This window comes from Eumetopias jubatus, unplaced genomic scaffold (genome assembly GCF_037043125.1).
Source record: "Eumetopias jubatus isolate StellerSeaLion01/CBP00866 unplaced genomic scaffold, mEumJub1_p1.0 scaffold_15, whole genome shotgun sequence".
Taxonomy (NCBI): domain Eukaryota; kingdom Metazoa; phylum Chordata; class Mammalia; order Carnivora; family Otariidae; genus Eumetopias; species Eumetopias jubatus.
Window position 1 is genome coordinate 28167259 of NW_028274821.1, and position 26140 is coordinate 28193398.

The window sequence follows — 26140 nt, forward strand, 5'->3', positions numbered from 1 at the left end:
AGGTGGCAGGGCATTCGACAGGAACGGTGGTGACCCTCCTTCAAATGGCACCCATGCCGCTTACTGACCTCAGCCTCCTGCCGGACTTGCTAGCTTCTTCATGTATATTACCTTCCGTTGGGCAAATCCTCAAAGGACTAAGTCCTATGATACCTGTCTGGTGAGCAAATGAGGCCCAGACTGAAGGAGTAAGCTTCCAGCTGCAGAGTTAAGGTGTGTACCTGGTGCACCAACTCTGGACCTTACCCCACCCCGCGGCCCACGGCGGTGCCGGCCAGAGATAAGGAAGCACCTAGATGATAGAGCATCGTTCTCAAAATTACTTGGTTCATCATTTCCCATTTTTCCCTCTCTTTCCCCCCCTGGAGTTGAAGGAATCCGTCTCCTGTTTTGTTGGTTTTAAGAGGAATAAGAAGATGGAAAAGTGAGGCGTGGTGGGCACCCAGTGCAGAATTCATGGCCAAGGGCTCCGTGGAGAGGGGAGGGCAGCAGGGCCCCAGGGTACAGGCAGGGAGGCCCCTACTGTGGGAGTGTCGGTGCCACCTGTAGACCTCTGCAGTGCAGGCGGGGCTCCTGGCCTTCATGGCTGGCTCATGCTCTGGGGCCCATGGCAGGTCTGTATGAGTCCTCTGCTCGGGTCCCAGGAGTCACCTTGCCTTCCAGATAAACATCCAAATGCTAAATATCAGAGGGATGCCGTGCATCAGGAGAATGCAGTTAAAACTTCGAAAAATGGTCCTCACTTTTGAGTGTGCTAAGGATCACCTGGGGCACTGGTTAGATATTCTGCGTTTCTCGGTCCCCACTCTCGGAAACTCTCAGGCAGCAGGCTGGAATGGAGGTCCAGAATCTGCATTTTTAAAAGACCCCAAGCAATCCTGATGCTAGTGGACCTGGGGCCAGGCTAAGAAAAACAACTTAGAGAGTGAAGGGGCAGGATCTGACCCCTTTCTTGAAGATGTTGGCTTTCTTGTCATTAGAGTTTAATCTCATAAGTACCGGTTTTCTTTTCTGGATGTGGAAGTGGTAGGTATGTTTATGGAGCTGTCTTGCCAAAAGAAAGATAATGAACACAGCATTTATGTGCATAATTGCAGTTAATTATTATGTTGTGAATGTACGGTTAAACTTGAGAAAAGATGAACTTATAAAAACTCTTATTAAAAGTTCCCTGTTATTTGCCATTAATTACTGCTGTGGATTTCTTCAGGGAGTTTGTTTGCTTATCCACCGGCTAATAAAGTTTTGAGCTCTTGCTGTGTGGCTGGCACTGTGTGAGCCCCAGGGGACAGCCGTGCGCTGACCTCTGTCCATCAGGGGTTTACAATTTGGCCAGGGAGACTGACTCATAAATCCCTAAACAACCCTCGTGCATTTCAAATTTGCGTATGTTTATTCTTACTAAGGAAGGTATTAGTTAAATTCATTACTAAATGTGATTTTTTATAAATATATAAGGGTTTATATGTAAACAGATACAAAACAACAATAAGAAAGCCCTTGTAGGCCATATGTTGTGATTTGGGGCTTAAAAGAATGGATTAGTGCACAGATTACGAACTTTCCAGGCACACTCTGCACGAGGAAGATATGTTCTATGAATTCTGCACAAAGCTGGCTTATCATTTTGTTTTGTTTTTATTTTTTTATTTATTTTTTTAAAGATTTTATTTGTTTATTTGAGAGAGAGAGAATGAGAGAGAGAGAGCACGAGAGGGAAGAGGGTCAGAGGGAGAAGCAGACTCCCCGCCGAGCAGGGAGCCCGATGCGGGACTCGATCCCGGGACTCCAGGATCATGACCTGAGCCGAAGGCAGTCGCTCAACCAACTGAGCCACCCAGGCGCCCTTGTTTTGTTTTTAAATCAGTGAGTTAAGACTTCACCTGTATGTATGTGTAAGTAAGATGTTTTAAAGATACATTCCTCCCCCATCACACCTGTGCTCCCTGCCCTCACCCGTGAACATAGCACATGAGGAGGTTGGTACCCAGGTGCTTTCCAGCACAAATGTACCTAAAGGCAGAATTCCCATCTAGTGGTGAGAAACATGGAGAATTCTGATTCCTCGCTTAGTTCCATCTTGTTCTTATGCCGTTCTCTTGCCTGAAATTTGAGCACACCAGTGGTCTACACAAGGGAAACCAAAATGTCCCCAGTAACCTCTGCTTCCTGGTTTTCAGAGTTGCAGGCGGCGAGCTGTTTGACTTCTTGGCTGAAAAGGAATCTCTGACTGAAGAGGAAGCAACCGAGTTTCTCAAACAAATTCTTAATGGTGTTTACTACCTGCACTCCCTTCAGATTGCCCATTTTGATCTTAAGGTATGTTTTGCTGAGTGTAAGCTGGTGAGAAGGTTATGCAAATCACAGCATTGGTTGGTTGTTTGTTAAGAAAAATTGGGGCATCTGAAAGACATACATTTTTCTTTTTATTCTGTATGGGTGTAACAGATGGAATTAGGAAAATAAATCAGCAGGTATATAGTGCATACCTACTCAAGGATTCCGAACCTTTTGTGGGATAGAGCCTGAAGATGAATGATTACATTCAAGAATCCTTGGGGAAGAATCAAAGGGTTTTACCAGCTGGTTCTCTAAGCAAGGGGGCTGCTGTTGGTTATGGGGTGTTTTCAGCCTAGAGTGGCCACTGGCTGCCCAGTTTCCAGCCCCTGTAGCTGTAGGGCATGTAAGGAGGAAGATATCTTGATCTCTCCTCTCCCTCTTGATGCAAACGCCTGACTCTGTCACCGGCAATCGATCAAGACAAACTCTGAGATTGGCTAATTGGGGTCTCTGCCTGCCTGGAGGCAAAGCACTGTGGGAGATAAAAAGGCATGTCATACTTGTAACTGTCAGAGAAGTTATGGCCTCTTTAGGAAGGGAAGGCGTATACATATACACAAGCAACATGCAATGATGATACAAGATTCAAGGTATAATCCAAGGTACTGAGCAGTGATCACAAAGCAGTGTATGATCAGTTGTCAAGTGAATGATTCAGATCATTGGTGCTAGGATGAGACTTCAGAGGAGGGAGGACTTTCTCCATATTTATGGTAGCAGAGCTGTCGAGACCCTATCTGGATCCCCCCAATACTCACTAACACACGCACTTGTGGCTCTCTGCCTGACGTCTGGTTTCTGGGCCTGGGAGCTGCAGATGCCAGAGGAAATGCCCACAGAAGCCACTCTTAGCAATGGAGAATGGGGAGATGGTGGATAAATATCCCGACTCCCTCCTGCTTCAGTTGGAAAACTCAGTGCTGCTCCTCCTGACATTCCCCAAAGCGATTGCCCTCCAGTCCCCCGCACCTTGACAAGATACCTTGTGTGGGTTTCCTTCCTTCTGCTTCCTGTCTCCCCATCCCCCACCAAGTATTCCCTGGAGGCCCCTCCCACATAAGCCACTTGCACCTGAATCCCTGTCACGGGTCTGCTCCTGGGAGAACCTAGACCAAGACATTTCTTTTTCCTGGTGTTCTCTTGCAACTACCCTTTCATCCCTAGTTTTGGTGGTTTTTTTTCAGGGGAGAACAATTCTGCGACTTTGTCTTCAGCATAATACATTATAGCCCTTTTTTTTTATTGTGGTAAAGTAAACATAGCATAAAAATAACCATTTTAATACAGTTCAGTGGCGTTAAGTATATCCACACCTAAGTATATTCACACCGTTGTACAACCATCACCACAGTCCATCTCTAGAACGAATTGATCTTCCCAAACTGAAACTCTGTATCCATTAAACCCTAGCTCTTCATCCCTCCTCCTGCAGCTGCTAGCACCCACATTTCTACTTTCTGTCCCTATGGATTTGCCTATCCTAGGTCCTTCTGATAGGTGAAATCATAGTATTTGTCCTTTTTTGTCTGACTTACTTCAGTTAGCAGAATGTTTCCACGTACATCCATGTTGTAGCATGTGTCAGAATTTACTTCCTTTCTGTGGCTGAATAATATTCTAATATAGGTGTGTGTGTGTGTGTGTGTACATATATACATATATACCACCTTTTGTTTATCCACTGATCAGTTGATGGACTTTAGGTTGTTTCCACCTTTTGGTTATATGAATACACTGTTGTGAACACTGGTGTACTATTTCTCTCTCTCTTTTCTTTTTTCTAAGCCCGAAAACATAATGCTTTTGGATAGAAATGTCCCTAAACCTCGGATCAAGATCATTGATTTTGGGTTGGCCCATAAAATTGACTTTGGAAATGAATTCAAAAACATATTTGGGACACCAGAGTTTGTTGGTAAGGTTTTTTTTACTCCTGTGCTCATTTATTTCTCATAAATATAATGAATTATACTGACAGAATGTTCCCTGCTGTAACATCATCTGTTTTCCTGGTACATATTTCTAGTTTATACCTGATGATAGAATCTGTTGACTCACTTTCTTTCAAAACTTAAGCATGTGTTTATTTCCTCTTAGCTCCTGAGATAGTCAACTATGAACCTCTTGGTCTTGAGGCAGATATGTGGTAAGGAGCATGCCCTTGATGCTGTCATCTTTCTGATTTATTTTACTATTCTTCTGACATTTGCTTCTGGTTTTGTTTTTGTGTCTAGGAGTATTGGGGTAATAACCTATATTCTGTAAGTATCAAAATCCATGTCTCATATTTTTCCTCTTTCCTTGAGACCATATGTCTTATTAACCATCTATGTGTCATGTTGATCTCTTCAGTTTATGCATGCTTTTTATGTAAACATATTCATTTTACACCCCCAGAACACGTTTAGTTTATACTAATTAAACATGTTCTTCTAATTCCCAGTGAGTCATCAGAAACTGCCGCATAATCGCTGAAAGCAAGCATGGCTATCCATCACTGCTGAGAAAATAGGAAAGGGGTGTTTTTTTAACTACTAGATGCTGTTCCAAGTTAACTTTTTAAATGCATCCTAGGCATTAAGCTGGAGCTTTTCTGCATGACAGTTAAATGCCCTATAAAATATAATTGGATTCTGAACTAACTGCCCAAGCACCAGATTATAATCTGATGCCTCACTCCCCTTATTAGCTATTATAGGAATTACATGACAACCCAGGAGGTAATTATTCACGTTCTGCACCCCACTTTATTAACAGCCTAAGTGGGGCCTCCCCATTTCTTGGAGACACTAAGCAAGAAACGTTAGCAAACGTATCGGCCGTCAACTACGAATTTGAGGAAGAATACTTCAGTAATACCAGTGCCCTAGCCAAAGATTTCATAAGAAGACTCCTTGTCAAGGATCCAAAGTGAGTGTCCCTTATTCCTGAAGGGTTCCCGGCTGTGGCTTCAGCTGGACCAGGAGCGGTACCTGGATTGTGCATGCAGCCACATTTACAAGAGCCTGGTTGGTTCTGCGTGGCAAGGGAAAGCATGCCATGTGGAATGCTTCAGAAAATGCAGGCAGGGCCCTTTGGACCTGCTCAGTCAGTCCCTGCAGATACAGTAAAATAGTCGAAGAAAGACCAACGTTCTTTCCAGCTTTCTTCCATGAAGCAGGCCCTGAACTGCATTTTCCAGAGCATCTGCTTAGTAGGCCCAGCCGGCATGGAAACAACCTTAGTGTTTGCTTCTATGGTCACAGCATTTTTTTTCTTTCCCCTCCCCCTGCAAAGGAAGAGAATGACAATCCAAGATAGTTTGCAGCATCCCTGGATCAAGGTAAGTTGCCTGTTGTGATTGGTTTGGTATTATAGGGCATCCTGGAATGCATTTGCCCTAGGGTATTACTAGTTACCATGGGGTCTCACCACAGATCACGTCTGCAGTATTGTTTTTGATATTGGTGCTGTATTTCAAGACGGCTCACAGATGAGAGTATCCTAATGGTCATGGAGGTGGAGAAGAGTGAGCTGTCACAATGCAGGATTCTAAACGGGGAGTTGAAGGTCAAGGCTACTCTACAGCTATTTTTGGTTTGACCTGTCGGATGGTGGCCCAGAGAATATTTTAAATTTTTTGGAATTGATTTCCAGCATAAATATCATATCAACCCTGGATTTCCAGTGTCTGTTGTAAAATCTGAAGGTCTACCAATACTGAGCCCTCATTCTGTAAGGCTTCCAAACCCTGCACAGCTGCCTAGGTGCCTGAGCCTGTGGCCGCCCCCTGGCATATTATATACCTCTGCATTCCCTGAGACACCCATTGGCATTTGGGTTAAAGAACTGAAGTTGGTTCAGCTAGAGCAGAAAGGACTGAGGGTGGGGAATATGGCAGTTACAGAATAAAATCATGAAACTGGTAAAGGGGATTGCAGTGTAACAACTTGCATTGCTGAAGTAGGTTTTGGGCATCCAGAGAGTTCTGCTGTATGAGCTCCTAGCAGTTGCCTGGGCTCCCTGAGGAGGCAATAGTGTCTCCTTCTCTTGGCAGTAGAGCTAATGGCCTCCTAAAAAGATGCAGTACAGGGGATTCTAATGCTGTCAGACAGGCCAGATTTGCTAACCTCTGAGTCCCCTACCCACTCTAAATTACTTGATGATGTTAAGTTCACATGCCTCATCACATGAATCTTGCCATTCCCAAACTCTCAGTGTGGGAAGTTGACATTCAGCCTGGTCCAAGCTCAACTCTTCAACTTTTCCCAAGATCCAGTCTTTATGGATTTTATCAAACCCTTAGCCACAAGAGTTGACCTCCGGAGACTAGATTCCTAGCTCTTGCATATTATCCCAACTTGTTTTGTTGTTTCGGCAAGGTGAGTCTGTGTGCATCCCAAATAATTAGAGGTTTCCAAAAGTTGTCATGGCACACATTTCCATCATTTGAGTGCTCTAAATTTGCTTTCTTGGACTTTGATTGTAGCCTAAAGATACCCAGCAAGCACTTAGTAGAAAGGCGTCGGCAGTCAACATGGAGAAGTTCAAGAAGTTCGCAGCCCGGAAAAAGTGGAAAGTAAGAGTGTTTGACAGGGAAGGATTAACCAATTTCTTTCCTCTGCGGCACTGCCTCTGGCCAGTCTCATCTCTTCTGATACTGGCCATACAAAAGTGCATCCTTTTTTGGTCTGTTTAAATTTACTCTATAGTTTTCTGCACTGTTAGGCTAGTTTCAAAAGATAAGCAAAAATAATATTTCAATCCTCTTTAGCTCTGATTTTCATATGTAATTTTGAATTTTTTTAAAAAATCAAAACCATTCCCAAGGCAAATTTTTAAATCAGCACAACAAAATTATAGTGCAGTCTTTTCCTAAATGCAACAAGCCGCATTTTAAATAAATCTGTTCTTCGTGGTAAGCAGCATGGAATTGTGTTTATAGCAGAACTTGTGTAAATCCAGCCTTGGTCTGTGAATGGTGGAGATGGGAGTGGGGCAGGGCCATGAGCATTTGCAGTGTGGTCTGTTGTACTTTTTCAACAGTGTGGATGGCCTCTGCAGGGGCTGTGTGGGGCATGGCTCTAAAAGCCATTCCAGTCAAAAAAAAATAAAAAATAAAAAATAAAAGGCATTCCAGTCAACCTTGAACAAATAAAAATTCAAGGTTAACAAGACGACAGGATGTCTTCCTATGCCCAGGGTCATGCGAAGCCCAGAGGAAGCAGGTACTTGCTATGTCTCTGAGCATCGGGCCAGAAATGTACCTCATTTTCACACCCATCAGGTTCGGGGTGACGTGAGAGGGCTGAGGAGGACCACAGCACTAGGTTACGTAAGACTTAACAGTCTGAAGGAAGCCCTGAGAATAGGCTTAAAATGTAGAGAGAACCACCATAAGTTTCTCTCTTTTTTTCTCTCCTTTTCACACACACACACACACACACACACACACACACACACACAATTATTTATTGTTGCTGTTGAGAGTAAATGCAGGGGTATTTTTGTCCTATAGGCTAAGGAGTTCCCCACTGTTTGTTTTCAACAACTGTATGAATTTTGATAGTCACACTGCTACCATTACCAGCTTGCCTGGGCACAAAGACACAGGACAAGACCCTTGCATACCATGCTTCTCTGAGTGGGGATGTGCAAGGGGTTTGTTAGGGTAAGATTCCACTGCTCAGAAAGTGGAGAGGAACATATTAAGAGAAGGGATGAAGGCTATGCAATTGTGTAGTTAATAATGAAATGTGGAAGGAGAAGCTCTATCCTGTTGTCTTGACTTATAAGACTTTAGAAATTTCTTTAAGCAAATATGATCCAACCTGCTTATAGGACCTCCCACCCCTAAAGAACATGCCGTCAGCAGTGAATGCTATCTCAGAGACTTTGCCATTTGCACTAATTTGCGTATCCTTATATAAGCGCTCTTTCTTCCTCTCCCCCTCCATCTTATGTTTGTGTTTTTTTTGTTTTTTGTTTTTTGTTTTTGCCTTTTTTTTAAAGCAATCCGTTCGCTTGATATCACTGTGCCAAAGATTATCCAGGTCGTTCTTGTCCAGAAGTAACATGAGTGTTGCCAGAAGCGATGATACTCTGGTAAGCAAACCTGTTTGCCTTGGTGAGATTCTTTCTTAGCACTGTGTATTTCAAATGTTCAGGTTGTTTGATTTGTTCAACAACCCAGAAAACGTGAAGTCCCGGAAACGTCAAGCCTGTTCTTCCTCCGCTCGAGGGAGGGAGCTGGGTGGCTGATTTGATGTTCTCTGTTGCTTCTCTTGTTCTTTTTCTCTTTGTTTGTATTGGCACTACACCCACTCCCTCCCACCACCTCTAACACTCCCACCCGCCACCCCATCCCTCCCACACTCACCGTTTGAGGAGTGACTGGCCAGCAGAAGAGGAAAGAGTTTATTCTAATTTTCATGAATAAAATGAGAGTCCTCTATTGCCACTTACCTTGGAAAATACTGGGTCGTAATAGTACAAAACGGGCAGACACTCCTCCTGCCAACACACACACACACACACACACACACACACACACACACACACACACACACACACACACACACACACACTAGGGCAAATACTGTGGGGCTTGCTGGGGGAGTTGGTGGTAGACCAGACGGCTAAACCCACTTCCTCTGTTGACATTGTATTGCATGTGTAACACCCTTGAGAACAACTCCATAATTTTTTTCCCTTAATCCACACTGAAACCTAATCACAGATTAATTCTTCAGATATGACTGGACACATCTGAACTCACTAAGACTCTCCCCTGACAGACAGCAGGGCTTTGGGAGCCGTGGAGGTAGAGGGAACTTCAGAGAAGGCAGAAAGGGTGGTTCTGTGAGAACCAGCCTGCTCCCGGGACTACTACATAGTGAGTTTTTCCCAAGCGCTCCAGGGACTCCATGGGCAGGGTCACACGTCAGCAGACACCAGCTCTTCTTTTCCCCCTGACGCTAGTTGCTTCACTGAGACTCCAGGCGTAGCCTTGTAGAGTAAAAAGAGATAGGAAGTGTTAAGAAGAAAATAGGAGTGGGAGAAAGGCAAGGTCGGAGAAGGAGGGGGTGGAAGAGAAAGTTCGGGTTCGGGAATTGTTTGAGGGTAACGGTGGAACCAGGGACAAGACAAAAACTATCAATCTAAGTAAGATGAGAACAATTAAATGTTATAAATTAAAATCATCTTGAATAATCACTTAGGGGAAAATCTAAGTGTCCAATGCAAAGTTTAGGGTAGGAGAGGGCTTTGGGGTGTGGGGGGCTCCAGGTGGGATGACCCCTCCCTCAACTCAGGTTCCCTCATCGTCCTGATGTCCTGTGGCAACAATCTGCTTCTTCTTCCCATTCACCCCATTTCTCTTGACTGTCACTTTCATGCAAATGTCTCTTAGTCATCAACTTGAATTGTGATGGAAAAGCAAAACCAGTGACATTCTTAACATGGGCCCTGTACGAATATTATTAAAACCCTCATGAAGTTTGTCTGGATTCAGATCCATAGAGAAGAGAAAGCAGAGTGCAGAGAAATGCTTTCTCCATTCTGCCCCAAAAGCAGAGACTCAGCCTCTGTAGATATGCTTTTCCAGATTTGAAATATTAGAAGCCATACCCCCGTAAGTGCAGAGATTTTGTTTGGGATTTTTCTGACTTATTCCTTAGTTTTAATGTGCCATATTTGGTAAATATCTTATTATTATAAGAAAACTTTGACAAAGTGTCAAAGATTTAACGAAGTTGTTGTTAATATTCTCTAGTTATTTTCTCTTTGTAATGAGAAATGCATCTGTTTCCTTTTTCTGACCTTTATTTTCATACTTCTTCCCCTCAGGGTCTTTATATATATGTGTGTGTTAGTTGTGACCAGGTTTCAGAGAATGCCATGTGATTCTATACCTAGAGAAGAAAGAAATTCCTGTGTTTAGAAAATAACAATTGTATAATTGAATGAATTACAAATTAAGAATATAGAATTCAGGGGCGCCTGGCTGGCTCAGTCAGTAGAGTGTATGGCTCTTGATCTTGGGGTTGTGAGTTGAAGCCCCACATTGGGGGTAGAGCCTACTTAAAAATAAACTAAAATCTTAAAAAAAAAGACTGTAGAAATCAGAGGTATCATTTCCTTGGTTCTTTGGTTTTTAAGAGTCTGGGTTATGCCTGCTATATTCTACATGGTTTGGGGACTATATATTTTGAAAGATTGCTAAGATATACACAGAGGGTAGTTGGTTATCAGTCGTTGTTCTAAATCTGAGTCTTGAAAGCTGTGTGCTATGTGGGTTATAATGCAAGTGACATGAAGGCAGGTAAACAGAAGGCGGTGTTAATTTCCAACATGGCAGGAGCCAAAAGAAACCTCCTGCTTCCCTTCATGACCAAGTGGATTTGGGGAGGAAGTGGCTTACTTTCCTCCGAATGCTTCTCTTGACAGATGAGCATTGATTTCTCTTATGTCGATAAGAGGATCATGGCCAGCAAGCTAACTCTTTTTCCCTCTTCACGGTCCCTCTCAAGGATGAGGAGGACTCCTTTGTGATGAAAGCCATCATCCATGCCATCAATGACGACAACGTCCCGGGCCTGCAGCACCTCCTGGGCTCATTGTCCAACTACGACGTTAACCAACCCAACAAGGTCTGATGCTGTTCTAACAGGGGGAGGGGGCGGGGGCGTCACTGTGACTGTACACCTCCAAGTCCGAGGTGGAGAGGATCCCTCTACTTCTCTATTCCCCCTGGCTGTTACAAATGCCAGCCTGTGGGGAAATCACTTCTGTGTTGAGAGTGAATTGAGTTAGAAATGAGGTCAAGGGCACTGAGGGCCTTTCTTCATGCCCCCCCCCGCAAGCACCTCTAATCATGACATTGTAAATGTGTTCCTCCTGCAAAGGCACATGTCACCTTTGACTGCGAATCCAGCAGAGAAGGGCTGTGTATTCTCCTGGCTCTCCCCATTCCTGTGATGCAGCAGAGATGTGTGTCTGGCGAGCATAGGAAGCTGTGTGGCGTGGGACCACAGTGATAGTTGCTTTCCCTTTCCCACCAAACCTGAAACAAATTTTCTTTCTTGCCTCTTCCAGCATGGGACGCCTCCGTTACTGATTGCTGCTGGCTGTGGGAATATTCAAATACTACAGTTGCTCATTAAAAGAGGCTCAAGAATCGATGTCCAGGATAAGGTCCGAATTTTGTTTTATTGCCACTGAATTAGCTTTCAAGTATTTCCAACTGTTTCTTTATGTTAGAGGTAACAGAGAAGAATAACATGGGCCCCTGACTTCATTTCTCCGTTTCCTATAAAGGAGGATGAAGTGCGCCTAACAGGCTGGTCCAATCTAACCTGTGTTATAAAGAAAAAGGCAAACACTTCCCTTCCCCTTGGCTCTGTTGCTGGGCATCAACCTTGTGCACTACCCCAGATTCACTCCTGACTAATCACGTTTACTCAACAGCGGTTTTAGATGTCACATTTGGCAAAATTTTCATTAATGATGAGATTAATTAATCTCATCAGAAATAATTTGCCTCCATGTTTATTAGGGCAACAAAGTAAGGACAGTACATACGCTTTGAGGTATAGGTCACATCGGAAGGATAGACACAATTGTTTAACAGCGAATAGTCATTACAGTGGGTCTGCCATCAGCTTCTGTAGATTTTCAACAAAACTGTAAGTGGACTGGATCTGATTCTTAAGCAAGTTCTAACCAGAAATTGAAACGAAGGTTTTAAGAAAAGAAAAATGTCATTTTGAAATAATTCTGGATTTACCAAGAAAGTTGCAAAGATAGGACAGAGAGCTTCCCAGATTGTTAACATCTTACGTAACCTTGGTCTTTTTGGCAAAACTAAAAAATAAAACAGGAGTTTATTCCTTTTGGAAGTTGCTCTTTTGAAGTTGCTGTCACCTGCGAAGGAAAATAGAGTGAGTCTGAGTGATGCATGCATTTGGATCTGGAAATGTGACTCCACGTTGGCTTTTATACAGGGCGGATCCAATGCCATCTACTGGGCCTCTCGGCATGGCCACGTCGATACCCTGAAATTTCTCAATGAGAACAAGTGCCCTTTGGATGTTAAAGACAAGGTAAGGCCACTTCTTTTCTTAAGGACCGTGGGAAGTGATAAGAGGCTGCATATGAGTGTTGACCTGCCATATGCATCAGGACCCAAAGCAAAAGGGCTCATGATCAAAATCTTCCTGCAGAGAATTTAATTTAGAAGTTTCTTTCTGCTGCTGGCTTGGTCTAATATTAAAATCTGCAGTGAGCTGAAATCTGCCAGGTAGTTGGCATAATATGCAAGCAGTGAATTTTCTTCCCCCTGACATGGAAACTCAAGGTTCTGCTAGACAGACGACCAGAAACAGACCCGAGTCCTGATTCTTTTATTGAATTGCCGTGTGTACGTACCTTTCTCCTCTTCCTCCTCTCTGAAGTAGCTGCCAGTGCGGATCTTACAAGCACGGGCACTAGAACGATTCACGAGACTGCATGGAAAATAAGGTTTTTGGGAGCAAAGATATAAAAATTATTGATTTAGCAGGATAACCTTACTTTCATGTATCTGTTACTTCATTCGGTTCACCCAACAGTCCTGTGAGTTCATTGGCAGGGCTGGAACACATACGTAGCATTCGTACCTCCTCATCCATTATGCATTCTACTGTGCAACCCCGCTCCGCTCCTGATACTTGTAGCCTGGTTTGTCATGTTCAGTCAGGACTGCTGCATACAGTTGTATGGACTGTGCACTGCTCTGTATCTAAGGGATGATGCTCACGTCAAAGACACACACATACACACACACATATATATTATGGCAGTTTTGGGCCAGGTAGCATCAAATATCTTGTTTTAAATCCGTTTATACTCACAAGTTTTGGGCAGTTATAAGTAAAATATCCTGAGGAAATTGCACGTATTACAAATTCACAGAATGCGATTGTGGGCTAACAGTGATGTTTTTTAGAATCTCTGAGAATGTAAGAAATAACATTCTAAACATAGACAGTGAAATCAGAAACTTGCTCATAAATAAAACTGTTTAAATAACGTACTATTAAAAAGGGAGTTTTGTGTTTTTTAAAAAGAAATCACATGGCTATGAGCATCAATATATAAAGAGGACTGAGAACCGCCATCACAGAAAGGGAAAGCGTTCTTGCTTAGGAGGTTTTGTGACAAACAGGATGAGCTATGTGTGTGGGTTTAACACTAGCTATGTGGGACACATCCTACCCCAGGGTCCTGGGCCCAGTCACCAAAGGGGACTCTGGCCTGAGGGTGGTGGGGGCCCCAAAGGGGAAGACCTGGAGCCAGGCATGCGTGGGATGTGGCCTCCAGTCCTGTGCATTTAGTTTCCACAGTCTGCTGAATTTGGCTCTTTCTTTTACAGTCTGGAGAGACAGCCCTTCATGTGGCAGCTCGTTATGGCCACGCCGATGTGGTTCAGTTACTGTGCAGCTTTGGCTGTAATCCCAATTTCCAGGACAAGGTGGGTCATGGTAGTCGATGTCCTTCCATTTGCTTGCTTGCTGCGTGGATGTGCACATAGCCGATTGATATAGTCGGGTCCTTTGGGTTTTCTGCTCTGATTTTAGAGGGCAGCCTCGAACCAGAAAGACTAGCGTTCATTCATTCATTCATTCATTTATTCCTCTGGACAGCCCTACCAGTGGGTTGCTACTGTTATCATCCTCATTTTAGAGAAGAGAAGACTGAGGCACAGAGAGGGTCAGTGACTTGCCCAAGCTCACACAGCTCCTAAATGGTGGAGCCGGGGCTCAAACCCACACAGTCTGTTCCCTGAGTCGTGCATAAGCACTACAATGTAACAACCTCTTGTAGACAGACATACATGTCTAATGATGTTGATGGTGAATATACAGGCCTTACAGTCCTATAGACCTGGCCGCCAGTCCTTCCAGTGACTTGTTAATGCCCGATTATCTCAGCACTTCTTTGCCAGAGCAACAGTAAATTATGTGACTCATCTTTATGATACATCCATGACAGACATCTTGAGGGGTTAAGAGAGTTGCAGGAATGCTTGCTTGGATAAGTGCTCTCCTACTGTGAGGAGTCTCAGATGAAGTGAGTGAAGGCACTTTCACAAGAAAGATGCTAGGAACCTACCCACACCGGGGCTCCCTCGTTCAGATGGGCCGAGCTGACGGTTCCAGGGGGCTCCTGGAAGTCAGTTAGTAACCTGCAGGGAAAACCGAATCTGTCCAACACACAAGTGTGGAAGGCAAGAAGACTAATGAAGGAGAGACGTCAGACCCACATCCATTATTGCAGATGAACATTTTGCTCCAGGGGCCACGAGCTTTCTTCTCCGTGCTCCGGGATGTGGCTGCCGACGATGGCTGGAACTCAGCGTGTGCGCACTCGTGTGTTGTGTCCGTCTCCTCTATGTGTGTATCTCTTTGGCCAGGAAGAAGAAACCCCCCTGCACTGTGCTGCCTGGCACGGCTATTATTCTGTGGCCAAAGCCCTTTGCGAAGCCGGCTGCAATGTGAACATTAAGAACCGAGAAGGAGAGACGCCCCTCCTGACAGCCTCTGCCCGGGGCTACCACGACATCGTGGAGTGTCTGTCGGAACACGGAGCCGACCTTAATGCCTCCGACAAGGTGCTTTGTGGGGAAACGTATCACACTCCCCAGCAGGTGATCTAGGGGGCTGGCGGGACCACAAGCCTCCTCCGTTAATTTACCTAAAATAACAAACTCGAATGTAGCAAATTACAGTGATCTTTGTCTTCCCTGTTTCAGAATTTCTATGGCCTTTTCTAGATCCTGTTTAATAATTAATATTCATTCGGGGTATATAACACTTTACAGTCACATGACTCAGGTATCTATTTTATGTTTAGCCTTTTTCGCTTTGGAGCAGGTACAGTGAGCCTAAGACTATCTTCGGTTAGGAGAAAATTGGCAACTCACTATTACTTCATAGATAAACAAAGAAATAGGTAGTTTATTTACTTTCATCACCAGCTCTTTTGTAAAAAGACAAAACCCACCTTTATTTGTCTCATCATTGCCATTCTAGACCAGTTTTTCTTTTATTAATGATGCAAATTCAGCATAACCTATTTTTATTGTGAGTTTGTACTTACATGAGGCTGTGATGTTACTCTGTATAGTAAGATTAGGGACGCTACATGTAGTTAAGTTAGCAACTGCCGTTTGTGGAGTATTTTCTTAGTACAGAGAGGTGGTTCTCAATTGGGAGCAAGCTTGCCCCCAGGAGACATTTTGTAATGGCTGAAGACCTTTTTTGGTTGTCACAGCCCGGAGTCCCCACACAGACATGTCCCCAAAATCCCTCCCTGGCTCAGGGAACTCAACATGTCTGTTCGCCAGGGAATCGGTAACAAGTGGAGGGAATTATCAGGCTGGTCTTTTTGGGATGCCTGGGTTCAGCATGTTATATTTGCCCCTAATATATACGACAGCCCTTGAGCACATCACTTTCCATGTTTTTTTCCTCAGTTTCTCCCAGGGTAAGATAAAAGAGTAGTCTTTCTGCTTAGGAAGTTAGTAAAGACTGCTGAGCAAATGTTTTTAAAAGTGGTTTTCAAGCGCTTGATAAAACAGGCCATTGAAGTACCAACAATTACTTAAGTTCTATAAAGTCAGGGACAAGAAGAAGTGTTGGCTGTTTCTATCTGATTGTACTGTCCACGCCCGGATTAGTCAGGCTGAGGGTCAGCTTAGTCTGTGGTTATTCAGAGTGGGGTGCACGACGCCTCTCACCCACCCACCAGGAGGAAAGTCTGTGTTGTAAGCCTCCTTTGGGCTTTGCACTAGCAATGCAGTTACCAATTCATCTTGCCCCAGTGGCAGCTGGAAAGGTGAGCAGCCAGGCCCGCATGCCCAAGGGAATGTGCTCACGGCCCCTGGTGCTTCTTGCAGGATGGACACATCGCTCTTCATCTTGCCGTGAGACGGTGTCAGATGGAGGTCATCCAGACTCTCATCAGCCAGGGATGTTCTGTCGACTTCCAAGACAGGCACGGCAACACCCCCCTCCACGTGGCCTGCAAAGATGGCAACGTGCCTATTGTGGTGGCCCTCTGTGAAGCCAGCTGCAACTTGGATATCTCCAACAAGGTAATGCCGGCGGGGATCTCTGCGGAGACCAGCATGTGCGTCCACCCACCTGCCTCTGGGTTTGGGCCAGCCTTCTCTTTGCGTCTCGTCGTTGTTCAAAGTCTTTGTTACTCATGGGAACCTATTCTGTCGTATAGGACTCTCCACTTAACGCTATATTTTACATTTGGCTTTTGAATAACGTCCTGAAGTAACAGAAAATTATTACATTAATAAGTACTTCCTACCTAGCCAGGTTGTCGCTTACAAACGTCGAGAGAGGGGGAGAGAAAAAGGGAGTGTGTGTATGTGTGTGTGTGTGTGTGTGTGTGTGTGTGTGTGTGACCTCTTGTAGAGGAATCCCAGAACATGGGTCAAATGAGAGCATCTTTCTGGAGCACTAAGTCTTCAGGAAAACAACTCATTGAGAATCTGAGAACCAGATTTCTGTTCTTAGCTTCACCCATTGAGAGTTTTATGGTCAAGCATTCACAACCCTTTTTTGTGCTAAATAAATTTGGTAAGACCAAGGGAATACTATCATTTGGCAAATAAAGAAATGGAAATAAATAATTACATGCTCCAAAAACCCCAGATGTTGACTTCTAGAAGTTTAGCAAACACCTTCCCTTTTCCCTGAGCACCATCTAGATTTTCCTTACCAAATAAGACAGAAGAGTTGGGATATTCCTGTGGTTTCAGCCGTGTAACTGTATGAAAGGCAAACACTATTCTTTTGTGATTGTGTTAAAAAGAAAGTCCAGGTAGCATTAAATTTTTGAATGTGGGAAGTGTTTGTTTATAAATGGCAGACATGAAGCTAGCAGAATTTTATTATGATTTATTTGAGGTAAGAGAATTAATATCTGAAACAGCAGGAAAATTATACTCCTACAAAAAATTACTCCTCTCGCCTATTATGTGTTTAATTCTAATGAAAATTGAAATTGGCAATCTCCGCATTCTGGAAATTTGAAAACACAACATCATAGGTCTTAGCCATTAGCTGCCATGATGGTTGCTTTCTTCGTTTATCCCATTCTAATCCTGCCAAGTCAGTTAGGTAAGTGGCTTAAAGGGAAAGCCAAATGTAATATTAAGCAGCATCAAGAACTTGGCTTTCCTTCCAGGAGTCTTTAAACAAATAAAGAGTGGCTTCAAGGAACACTGTGGCACTTATTTGAATACCTTTGGAGTTGGCCATAGCATGCACAGCTTGCTACTATGTGCACAGCATCTGAGATGAGCTGTCCCCTGGGAAGGTGGAAGTACTTTGCACTAAGTTAAAGAAAGGAATGGGTGCTCACCCCATGCCTAAGTGCAAACAGTGCACTTGCTAAATATGCCCTTTAAAATACCCAGCAAGAGGGGCGCCTGGGTGGCTCAGTCAGTTAAGCAGCCGACGCTGGATTTCAGCTCAGGTCATGATCTCTCGGTCATGGGATTAAGCCCTGTGGCGGGCTCGGTGCTCAGTGCAGAGTCTGCTTGAGGATTCTCTCTCCCTCCCCCTCGTCCCTGCTCTCGCACACACACTCTCTCAAATAAATAAATCTTTAAAAAAATAAAATAAAATACCTAGCAAGATAATCCTAGACTTTCGTATTTAAAAACAACTGGCTTATTGAATGGGAAAGCCTTTCCATTTTTGATGCTGCAGATGGGAATTCAGATTTGCCCCCTTAGATTTGTTTTTACTGTATATAGCAACACAGCCACTCAGAGAGGGCATTCAGTAGGTGATCTGGTCATGGACTTGAGCTCAGCTGAAGCTCCACAGTGTCATCCTCCTGGAATCCGTAGCCTAGTTCAGGTGGTTATCTGGAACCTGTCCAGAGCAGCAGCTGCTGTTAAGCAACTCTGCACGCTTGGACCTGCAGACAAGCTCCCCGGGCTGCCGTTGGTGTCTCAGGGGCTCAGCGCACCGTGACGCCTTCTTCAGATGACTGGGAACATCTTTGGTTTTTTTTTTTCCCTTCTTTTTTAGTTTTTTGTTTTAGGAAAATGATGGAGCTCTAGAGGAGCTTGAATGATGTGTATTAGTAAGAGGAAGGTGTTATTTGCTTGGAAAGCACATCTGGCTTTATTTGGCCTCACCCTCGAAGGCAACTGTCCAAATGAACATGGCACATGACAGCCCATGTCCCACAGGCAGACGGTCACTCCTTTCTCGTGGTGTGTCTGGCCTTTTCCCTACCTGGATTCAATTCCCCCAGAGATAAAAGTGGCCATTCAGATCCTACCCTTGTCCTCAGTATGTGACAGGAATTTGTCCCTATCTTTGATGCTCATCAAAGTGAAATAGATATTTCTCAGTCTTCATTCATCCTGTGGGAAAATCAGGAGAGTAGCTGTGTAAATGGGCTGTGTTGGGGAGCACAGGTAGGAAAGAGCTGGGTGGCACAGAGCCTATGGACCTTTACCCTTCTTCCTCTGGGATGGCTTTCAGAAGGCATGTTGTGCTCATACACACATACACGTGCACACACATGCACACACAGATGCACACATATGTGCACACATGCACACAGACCAGCACAAACACATGCACCCAAACACACAGAAGGACGCACATAAACAGATATGCACACATGCAACAGATGCATATACATGCATACACACACATACTCGCATACACAGATGGGCACACATGCAAACAGACAGATGCATATACATGCACACACGCACATGCTCGCATACACATGGGCACACATGCAAACAGATGCATATACATGCACACGCTCGCATACACACATGGGCACACATGCAAACAGATGCATGTACACGCGCATGCACATACTCACATACACAGATGGGCACACGTGCATACACACATGCACACATGGATGCACGCACACACGCATGCATATCCAAGTGCATGAGTGAGAATGCTGTGCCAGCCAAGTGTGTATTAACGCCTTTCTCTGGCGGCACTGTGCCCGGTGAGGTCTGAGGGGCTTGTGGATGGCAGAGGGAATGGCTCTTGCCCTCAGGCTGCTTTTCGCTCCAGCCACGTCCCCTGTTACAGTCTCTGCTGTGAAAGCAGACAGGTGTATGGCAACGTGGACCTTGGCACATTAGAGAAACCGGGAGAGCTTTTCAGAGACATTTAGGGCTTTGCTGGATGAAGAAGAGGGGAGCGTGTGTTTCCGACTGAGGGAAGTGTTCGTGTATGTTTGGGGAAGACTGTCTGGATGCACCTGCAGCTGACATGGGGTGTAGGTATTTAGGGAGGCAGGCAATGGGGCACAGAGAGAAAATGCAGGTGGAAGGGAATCTTGGGCCCAGATGGCGCAAGACCTTGACTCCAACGCTCAGGAGTTTGGGTTTGGTTCTCTCAAAGGTTGGAGCCTTCAAAAGCATCAACTTCCTAGTCCTTTTTCTTTGTTGTCCTTCTTCCCTTCCGTAAAGCGATACCTCCCACTGCCAAGCTTCCGTTCCTTCCACATAAATCCAAACACTTCATCGCATCTTTACAGTCTCCTCTTTTTCTTCTCACTTCATTTCTAGGGTATTTGAAATTTTCATATCTGCTCTCTAAAGCTTTCTAGATGACAGTAAACAAAACGTAGACGTGTATGCCCATTGCAGCATTATTTATAAGGGCAAGGAATGGAACCACCTTAAGTGTCTGTCCTCAGAGGGCTGGCTGAGTGAATTATGACATATCCACACGCCTCGTATTATTCAGGTATCGGAAAGGACGCAGTAGATTTAGTGACAGGCATGGCAAAGTGTCTGCCGTGTACTGTTGTTAGGTGAACGTATAAAGTGGAGTATGATCCTGCCCCGACTTTTCAAATTATTTGTTTCCTTTTATGGGTTCAGAGCTAAAAGCTTGGAAGGAAAGGCACCAAAGGGATCATCAGCAGGACCTGCTCTGAGGAGGGAACCTGGGGCACTGGACAGAAGGAAAGGAGCACTTCTGTTTTCCAGCCCATCCCGCCCTGTCCTTTGCATATTCTAAATCAGCATATGTTAACTTCAGAACAAAAGCTTACAATTGCAAATAAACAGCCTAAGCCTGGTACCTGAACTTCCTCAGCCTCTCTTGTCCTGGGGTCTCAGAACTTTTATTGTGGTTCCTCCAGGGCAAAAGAAATACCTAACCTCTCTGTTTATTAAGTGGTTTGGTCCAAATGACCTAGTAAGAATTTATGTCCTAACAACTCAGTACCTGTGGGAAAAAATGATCCACACAAATGGAAAGAAAGTGAATATTTTTATTTCCGTCTTTCATAACCGCAATGGCGTGCTGATGGGGTGTGTGTGCTTGTCGGGCGCCTCACAGCCCCTGAGACCTTGAACCCAGGTTGGACGCTACCACCCTTACTTCCCTTCCCGTTCTACCCTGATGTTCTCAAGATACTGGTCTCTTGTCACAGGAACCTCCAAACACCCTTTGTGCTGACATCCAAGGGAAGGCAGTGCAATCTCATGCTGAGAGCCTGAACTGCCTGGAGCTAGTAGTTCACTTCGTGTCTGAACCTGCTGGTGCCATCAAAAATGTAAAATATTCCTCAGTAGCCCATGAATTCACTGCAATGCCCTGAAGTGCCTGGGCACACAGTTTGGGAACCACAGACATAAACAACAGGGAGCCTGGTGGACATGGCCTTGCAGTGTCACCTCCTTAGAGTGACTTCAGTAGCTGTTGTTCTATTCCTTTGTCCCTTGCAGTGTCTATATTTGAACTGTGGTGCAGATCTTTCTGGAACTTTGGGACCCTTTGTAAGAGCCCTGACTCATGCCTCCTTTTTGCCCGCACAGCGGGAAACTTGATTTAGTTATAAGCCTCCTACCCTTAAATCCCTTAGAGTTTTATTTCCAAGTTACTCTTTTCACTGGAAAATGCTTGCACCCGTTCTGCCAGGCTGGCGTCCCTCAGGAGAGGGCGAGTTTCTGGAGAAGGGAGCCCACGCCTCCTGCGTCTTCAGGGGGATCCCAGATCCCTCACACAGCGCTGGCCCGTGGGGTAGACTCTCAGTCAGGGCCGGCCTCAGCATCGATGGTGAGAAGGACTCTCTTTGGGCTTTTTTGTGTCTTCCAGTACGGCCGAACGCCTCTGCACCTTGCGGCCAACAACGGGATTCTGGACGTGGTCCGCTACCTCTGTCTGGCGGGCGCCAACGTGGAGGCCCTGACCTCGGTGAGTCACCTTCTGGCTGGAGAAAGCCAGAGAAAGCAAGAGAAAACGTCTCAGGCCTCGAGGGCATGCGGGGAAAGGTATCTCTTGGCAACTGCATCTCTGCAGACAAGCCAGACAAGCCGCTCTGAAGCTTTGCTCTTGCACTGCAGTTAGGGAAACAGTTGCCCACAACAGAGCCAGGGTGAGGGCTCACCCTGCCGCCTCCCCTGCGCATTTCGTGGCCCGCGCTGCCGTGGCCCGCGTTCCACAATAGCGCCTTGGGGTGTGTGGTTAGACATGTGTGTTTTCCTTTCCTCAATGCTCCCCCTCCCCTACAGGGCTCTGGAGGATCCTGGGGTGAGGGTGGGGTGGGGAACCGCTTAGGAGAGCTGTTCTCTCCTGTTTAAGAAATCTGGCTTGGCTCTTAGGCCCGCATAATGATTTTACAGGAGATGCTTCAGTTCCCCTGGCCTCCCCACTCCCCATTCCACACCAGGTACCGCCCTGCTTGATTTACAATTCGGGAAATACCAAAGAGGAAAAATCCGCGGCTAATGAGATAAGGTAGTCATTTTACTGCTTACAGTGAAATATTATCATTTGACTTGCTTCTGGCCTAATGGTGGGTTGAGTCTCCCACTCTTGTTATGTGGGAGACTCCTGAAACTCACTAGTGCTTTGCTGACATAAAGTGTTTGTCCAAGGAGAGCCATTGGAGTTCTAAAATATGGCAGCCAATTTTGGGAAAATCAGGGCCCTGAGGCTGTAAGGGAGGCCTCATTTCCTGGAGAGGCATGCGGGGTTGGCAAACTAGGGGCCACAGGCCAAATCCAGCCCGCTTGTTTCTGTAAACAACGTTTTATTGGGACCCAGCCATGCTCATTATTTACGTATTTATAGCCACTGCATGCTGTAAGGCGGAGTTGAGCAGTTGCAACAGAGATCCTATGGCCTACAGAGCCCAGAGTATCTACTCTCTGGCCCTTTACAGAAAATGTTTGGTGACCCCTGGTGGAGGACATTGCCTCCCTGAATGCACTGATGTTCCTTTGATGGCTTCTGTCCCCACAAGTACTGGGCCCATTCTCTGTAGTGTTGAGCCCTGAGCTGGGCTTTTCTGCAAGCCCAGGGAATGCCAGTGCTGTAGATGGGATTGTCCCTTTCTTAGGGCACCTCCCCACCCATCACAAAACCCCACATGGCCATGCATGGGCTTCTAGGCCTGATGTGCCATTATCAAACCCTGCCCAGCCATGTCTTGGCATTCAGTTCAATTACTCCACAGTGCAGGATTTCTATGCATTTTTATGAGGAAAAGTATACATATGTGTACATATATGTATATATATATATATATATATTTTTTTTTTTTTTTTTTGTCACCAATGTTGCCTCATAAAAAATAAACTGTCAGGGATGGCTCTGAGGATACCAGATGCTGATTCTGCCAAACCCCACAGTCAGGTTGGGGACAGTAAAACGTGTGGCCCTTGGCCTCTGCTGGGTGGTTGGTGCCACCCCACGACCTCTGTTGAGCCCTGGGTCCTCTCCCTTTGCCCTTGCCCACAGCACCTGTTTCCTTACTTCCTGCCAGGGATCTTCCCCTCCAGCCGGCCCTCAGGTGTATCTCCTCGTTCATCCTCTGCTTACGACTGTGCCTCCCTGGCACCTGGGAGTCCACTCACCAGCCTCCCTCGTTTCTTCAGTCCCCAAATACTGGGCACATACTGTGCACCAGGCTCGGCTGAGACCCAGGAACATAGCGGGGCCTGGGCGGATGAGCTCCCCTCCCTCAGGAAACTTCCAGTCTAACGGGGCTCTTATGAGCCACCGCAGTAAATGTACAGCAGGACCCGATTGGCCCAGCCTCCAAGGCAGGTGCGGTGGAGACCGAGGTCTCACTCTTAGATAGAGCAGGGGAAGCCTCCCAGGTGTCCAGCAGGGGGCGGTATGATCACCAGACCCCGTGCTGCGAGCTGACATCTCCAACAGAGCCATCACACGTGCAGCGGGTGCCATTCTAAATGTTCTAGAAGCCACATCCAAAAAGGAAAGAAACGAAGAAGTTAATTTCAGGAATATATTTTGTTTAGCTCAAATCATGCAAAATGTTATCATTTCGACCTGCAATCAGTGTTTTAAAACTATCGAGATATTTCCCATTCTTCGGTTTGTACTGTCTTGGAAATGCGGTGTGTGTTGTACACCCACAGGCATCTTAACCTGGGCCACCTTTCAAGCACCGAGTAGCCACGGGTGGGGAGGGGCCGCCTCCTTACTGGCAGAAACAGTGCCCGCCCCTTTCCTGTGCTGTTCTCCCCGCCGCCTGAGAGGACCGAGTCCCGCGTCCTGAACCCCAGCTCGCGACCCTGCGGCGCCCCCTAGCGGTCGCTTGCCGTCCCATTCTGGTCTCAGCCCCAATTACTTGGAAAAGCCTCTGAAAGTCCTGCTCTCTTTTTCCTGGACTGCCGCCCCCTCTGCCTCCGCACAGTCCCTCCTGGACGCTTTGCTCTCTGCCAAGTCTCCAGTCACCTCTTGGTAGCTCTTGCCTTCAAAACTTTTTTATAATAAGATAAAACACAGATTTTTTTTTTTTTACAAAGCACATGAACAAAAGTAAAGCTCACTGAATTATTATAAGATTGGCACCTTTATAACCCACTCAAAGGTCAAGAAATAGAATTTTCGAGGTCACCCCAAAAGCCCCCCGGAGCCTGACTCAGTCGCTGCATCTCCTTCCGCACCGTGTAACCCCGCTCTGACTTTTGGGGTAACCATGCCCCTGCCTGTCTTCATTGTCCCCCACACCTAAGAGGCAGCAGCTTTTCCGAATCCTGGTGCATGAGCTGTCTCTCCAAGACTTGCACTTCCTGCCCCTCCCTCCTGCCTTGGGTAAGAAAACCCACTTGGTCCTGCCTCTCCTCCTGCCTCTGCTCACCTCCTCCAGCCCCATGTCCATCCCTCCGCCCTTGCCCTCTGACCACCGTGGCCTGCGGCTGCCCCTGGCCTCAGGCCCACGTCCTTGGCTCCAGCCCTGCTTGCCCCGGAGCGCCCCCTCGCATGCCCTCCGGTGGGCGCCAGCTTCGGAGGGCCAGACCTCCACGTTCATCCTCCTCCTCCTCCCCGACCTTCTCTGTCAGTGTCGGACCTCTGCAGAGTCGCCGGGTCCAGGGACGGAGAAGCTCTGCTTGCCTCTCCCCTGCATCCTCCCGGGGGCCTCATCCCAGATTCTTCTTGGTCTCATAGCACTCTGGCCTCTGCCTGGTTAAGGACCTCAGTGTGTGTTTCTCCCAGGACCAGCTCAGCCTCAGATCTGGTCCCTTGATTGTAGCCGTGGCCTTCCTGACAGTTCCATTCCATCACCACATCTATGGTTCTGGAAAAGCCGATGAACTCCAACCTCCGCTGCCTGGCACCCTCTGTGCCCAGCCTCACCCTTCACCCCGGTCCCCCTCAGCTGTACCTGGCAGAAGAGAGCTCTTTGAAGGTCCTGGGAAGCCCTTCGCTGGCGCCCAGCTCACCGAATTGGCATATGCTCTTCTTCTGTCTGGAGGCTCCTCTGTTTCTCCTCCCTCCCTCCCCTGCACAGAGTGCCTGCACACACACACCCCTGCCGTAAGACGTGATGTGCTCCTTCCTTCCGTGTGAGAGACTTTTAATGCCTAATAGCAGGCACCCAGGCACGTAGTCACAGATGACATTAGTGGCAGGAAGATTCTGGAACACTAGCTCCTTCTCATCTTTCAGTACTCGGCTGGAGCCCCAGACAGCCTCCTCTTTCTCAGCCCCCTCTAGCAGTTATGATTTGCTCCCCTTTCTTGCTCTGTTGGAATTGACTGCTGATCCCCCATGAGGCTGTGAGCCCTTGGCCATGATCATGTGCAATTTGTAACTGGTTTCCTGGCTTCTAACCTCACCTGCCCAGTCTGTTCCTCAGGCAGCAGCTTGTGTGACTCCATTGAAATATATAAGTCAGATCATGTCCCTCCTCCACTCAGACCCTCCATCAAGTTAGAAGTCCTTAGGAGGGGGGCTCCCTTAAAGATTGGCCCCTCACATTGCCTACCTGACCCCATCTCTTATTCCATCTCTTCCCTTTGACCCCCCCGCCCCCGCACCACATGAGCTATATGAGCTTCTTTGAAACTGCTCAAACATGACAGTCATCCTGCTGCCTCAGGGCCTTTGCACTTGCCTTTCTTCACAGGTATCCAAATGGCTTGCTTTCTCTTCTCCTTCAGGTTTTGACTCATACATCATCTTTTCAATGAGGCCCTCCCAGACCGTTGTTTGTAACCAGGAGGACACTGCGTGTCAGAATTGCTTGTGGGAATTAGCACCTGGCTCAGGGGCACAGGGTAGGGCAAGGCCAGAATGCAAACATCCAGCTCCCACCCCGTTCCCTCCTAGAAACGCAGGGAGTTTGGGGGAATTCTTAGCTCTTTTATTAGTAATTATTGCTGCCTCCCTTTTCCATGACCAGTACACTGTTGGTTCTTTTCATTTGGTGTTCCCTAATCTGCTTCAAGTTCCTGTGTGGTGAGGGTCCCGGTTTCCACCTTTACAGATGAAGCCCAGGT

General features: G+C 46.3%; 1 protein-coding gene across 6 annotated transcripts in view; it reads left to right on the top strand.

The window, feature by feature from the left end:
* DAPK1 (death associated protein kinase 1) overlaps positions 1–26140 on the top strand; it is a 175641-nt gene that overhangs the window by 118387 nt on the left and 31114 nt on the right. For all 6 annotated transcript variants that reach the window (XM_088019069.1, XM_088019070.1, XM_088019068.1 and 3 more), the window contains exons 4-18: positions 2181–2319; positions 4126–4255; positions 4438–4486; positions 4575–4601; positions 5098–5250; positions 5617–5662; positions 6809–6898; positions 8332–8424; positions 10851–10970; positions 11416–11514; positions 12324–12422; positions 13733–13831; positions 14774–14971; positions 16259–16456; positions 21483–21581. In XM_088019069.1, the coding sequence (XP_087875195.1) occupies positions 2181–2319; positions 4126–4255; positions 4438–4486; positions 4575–4601; positions 5098–5250; positions 5617–5662; positions 6809–6898; positions 8332–8424; positions 10851–10970; positions 11416–11514; positions 12324–12422; positions 13733–13831; positions 14774–14971; positions 16259–16456; positions 21483–21581 (1639 nt within the window). The remainder of the gene's footprint in view (positions 1–2180; positions 2320–4125; positions 4256–4437; positions 4487–4574; positions 4602–5097; positions 5251–5616; positions 5663–6808; positions 6899–8331; positions 8425–10850; positions 10971–11415; positions 11515–12323; positions 12423–13732; positions 13832–14773; positions 14972–16258; positions 16457–21482; positions 21582–26140) is intronic.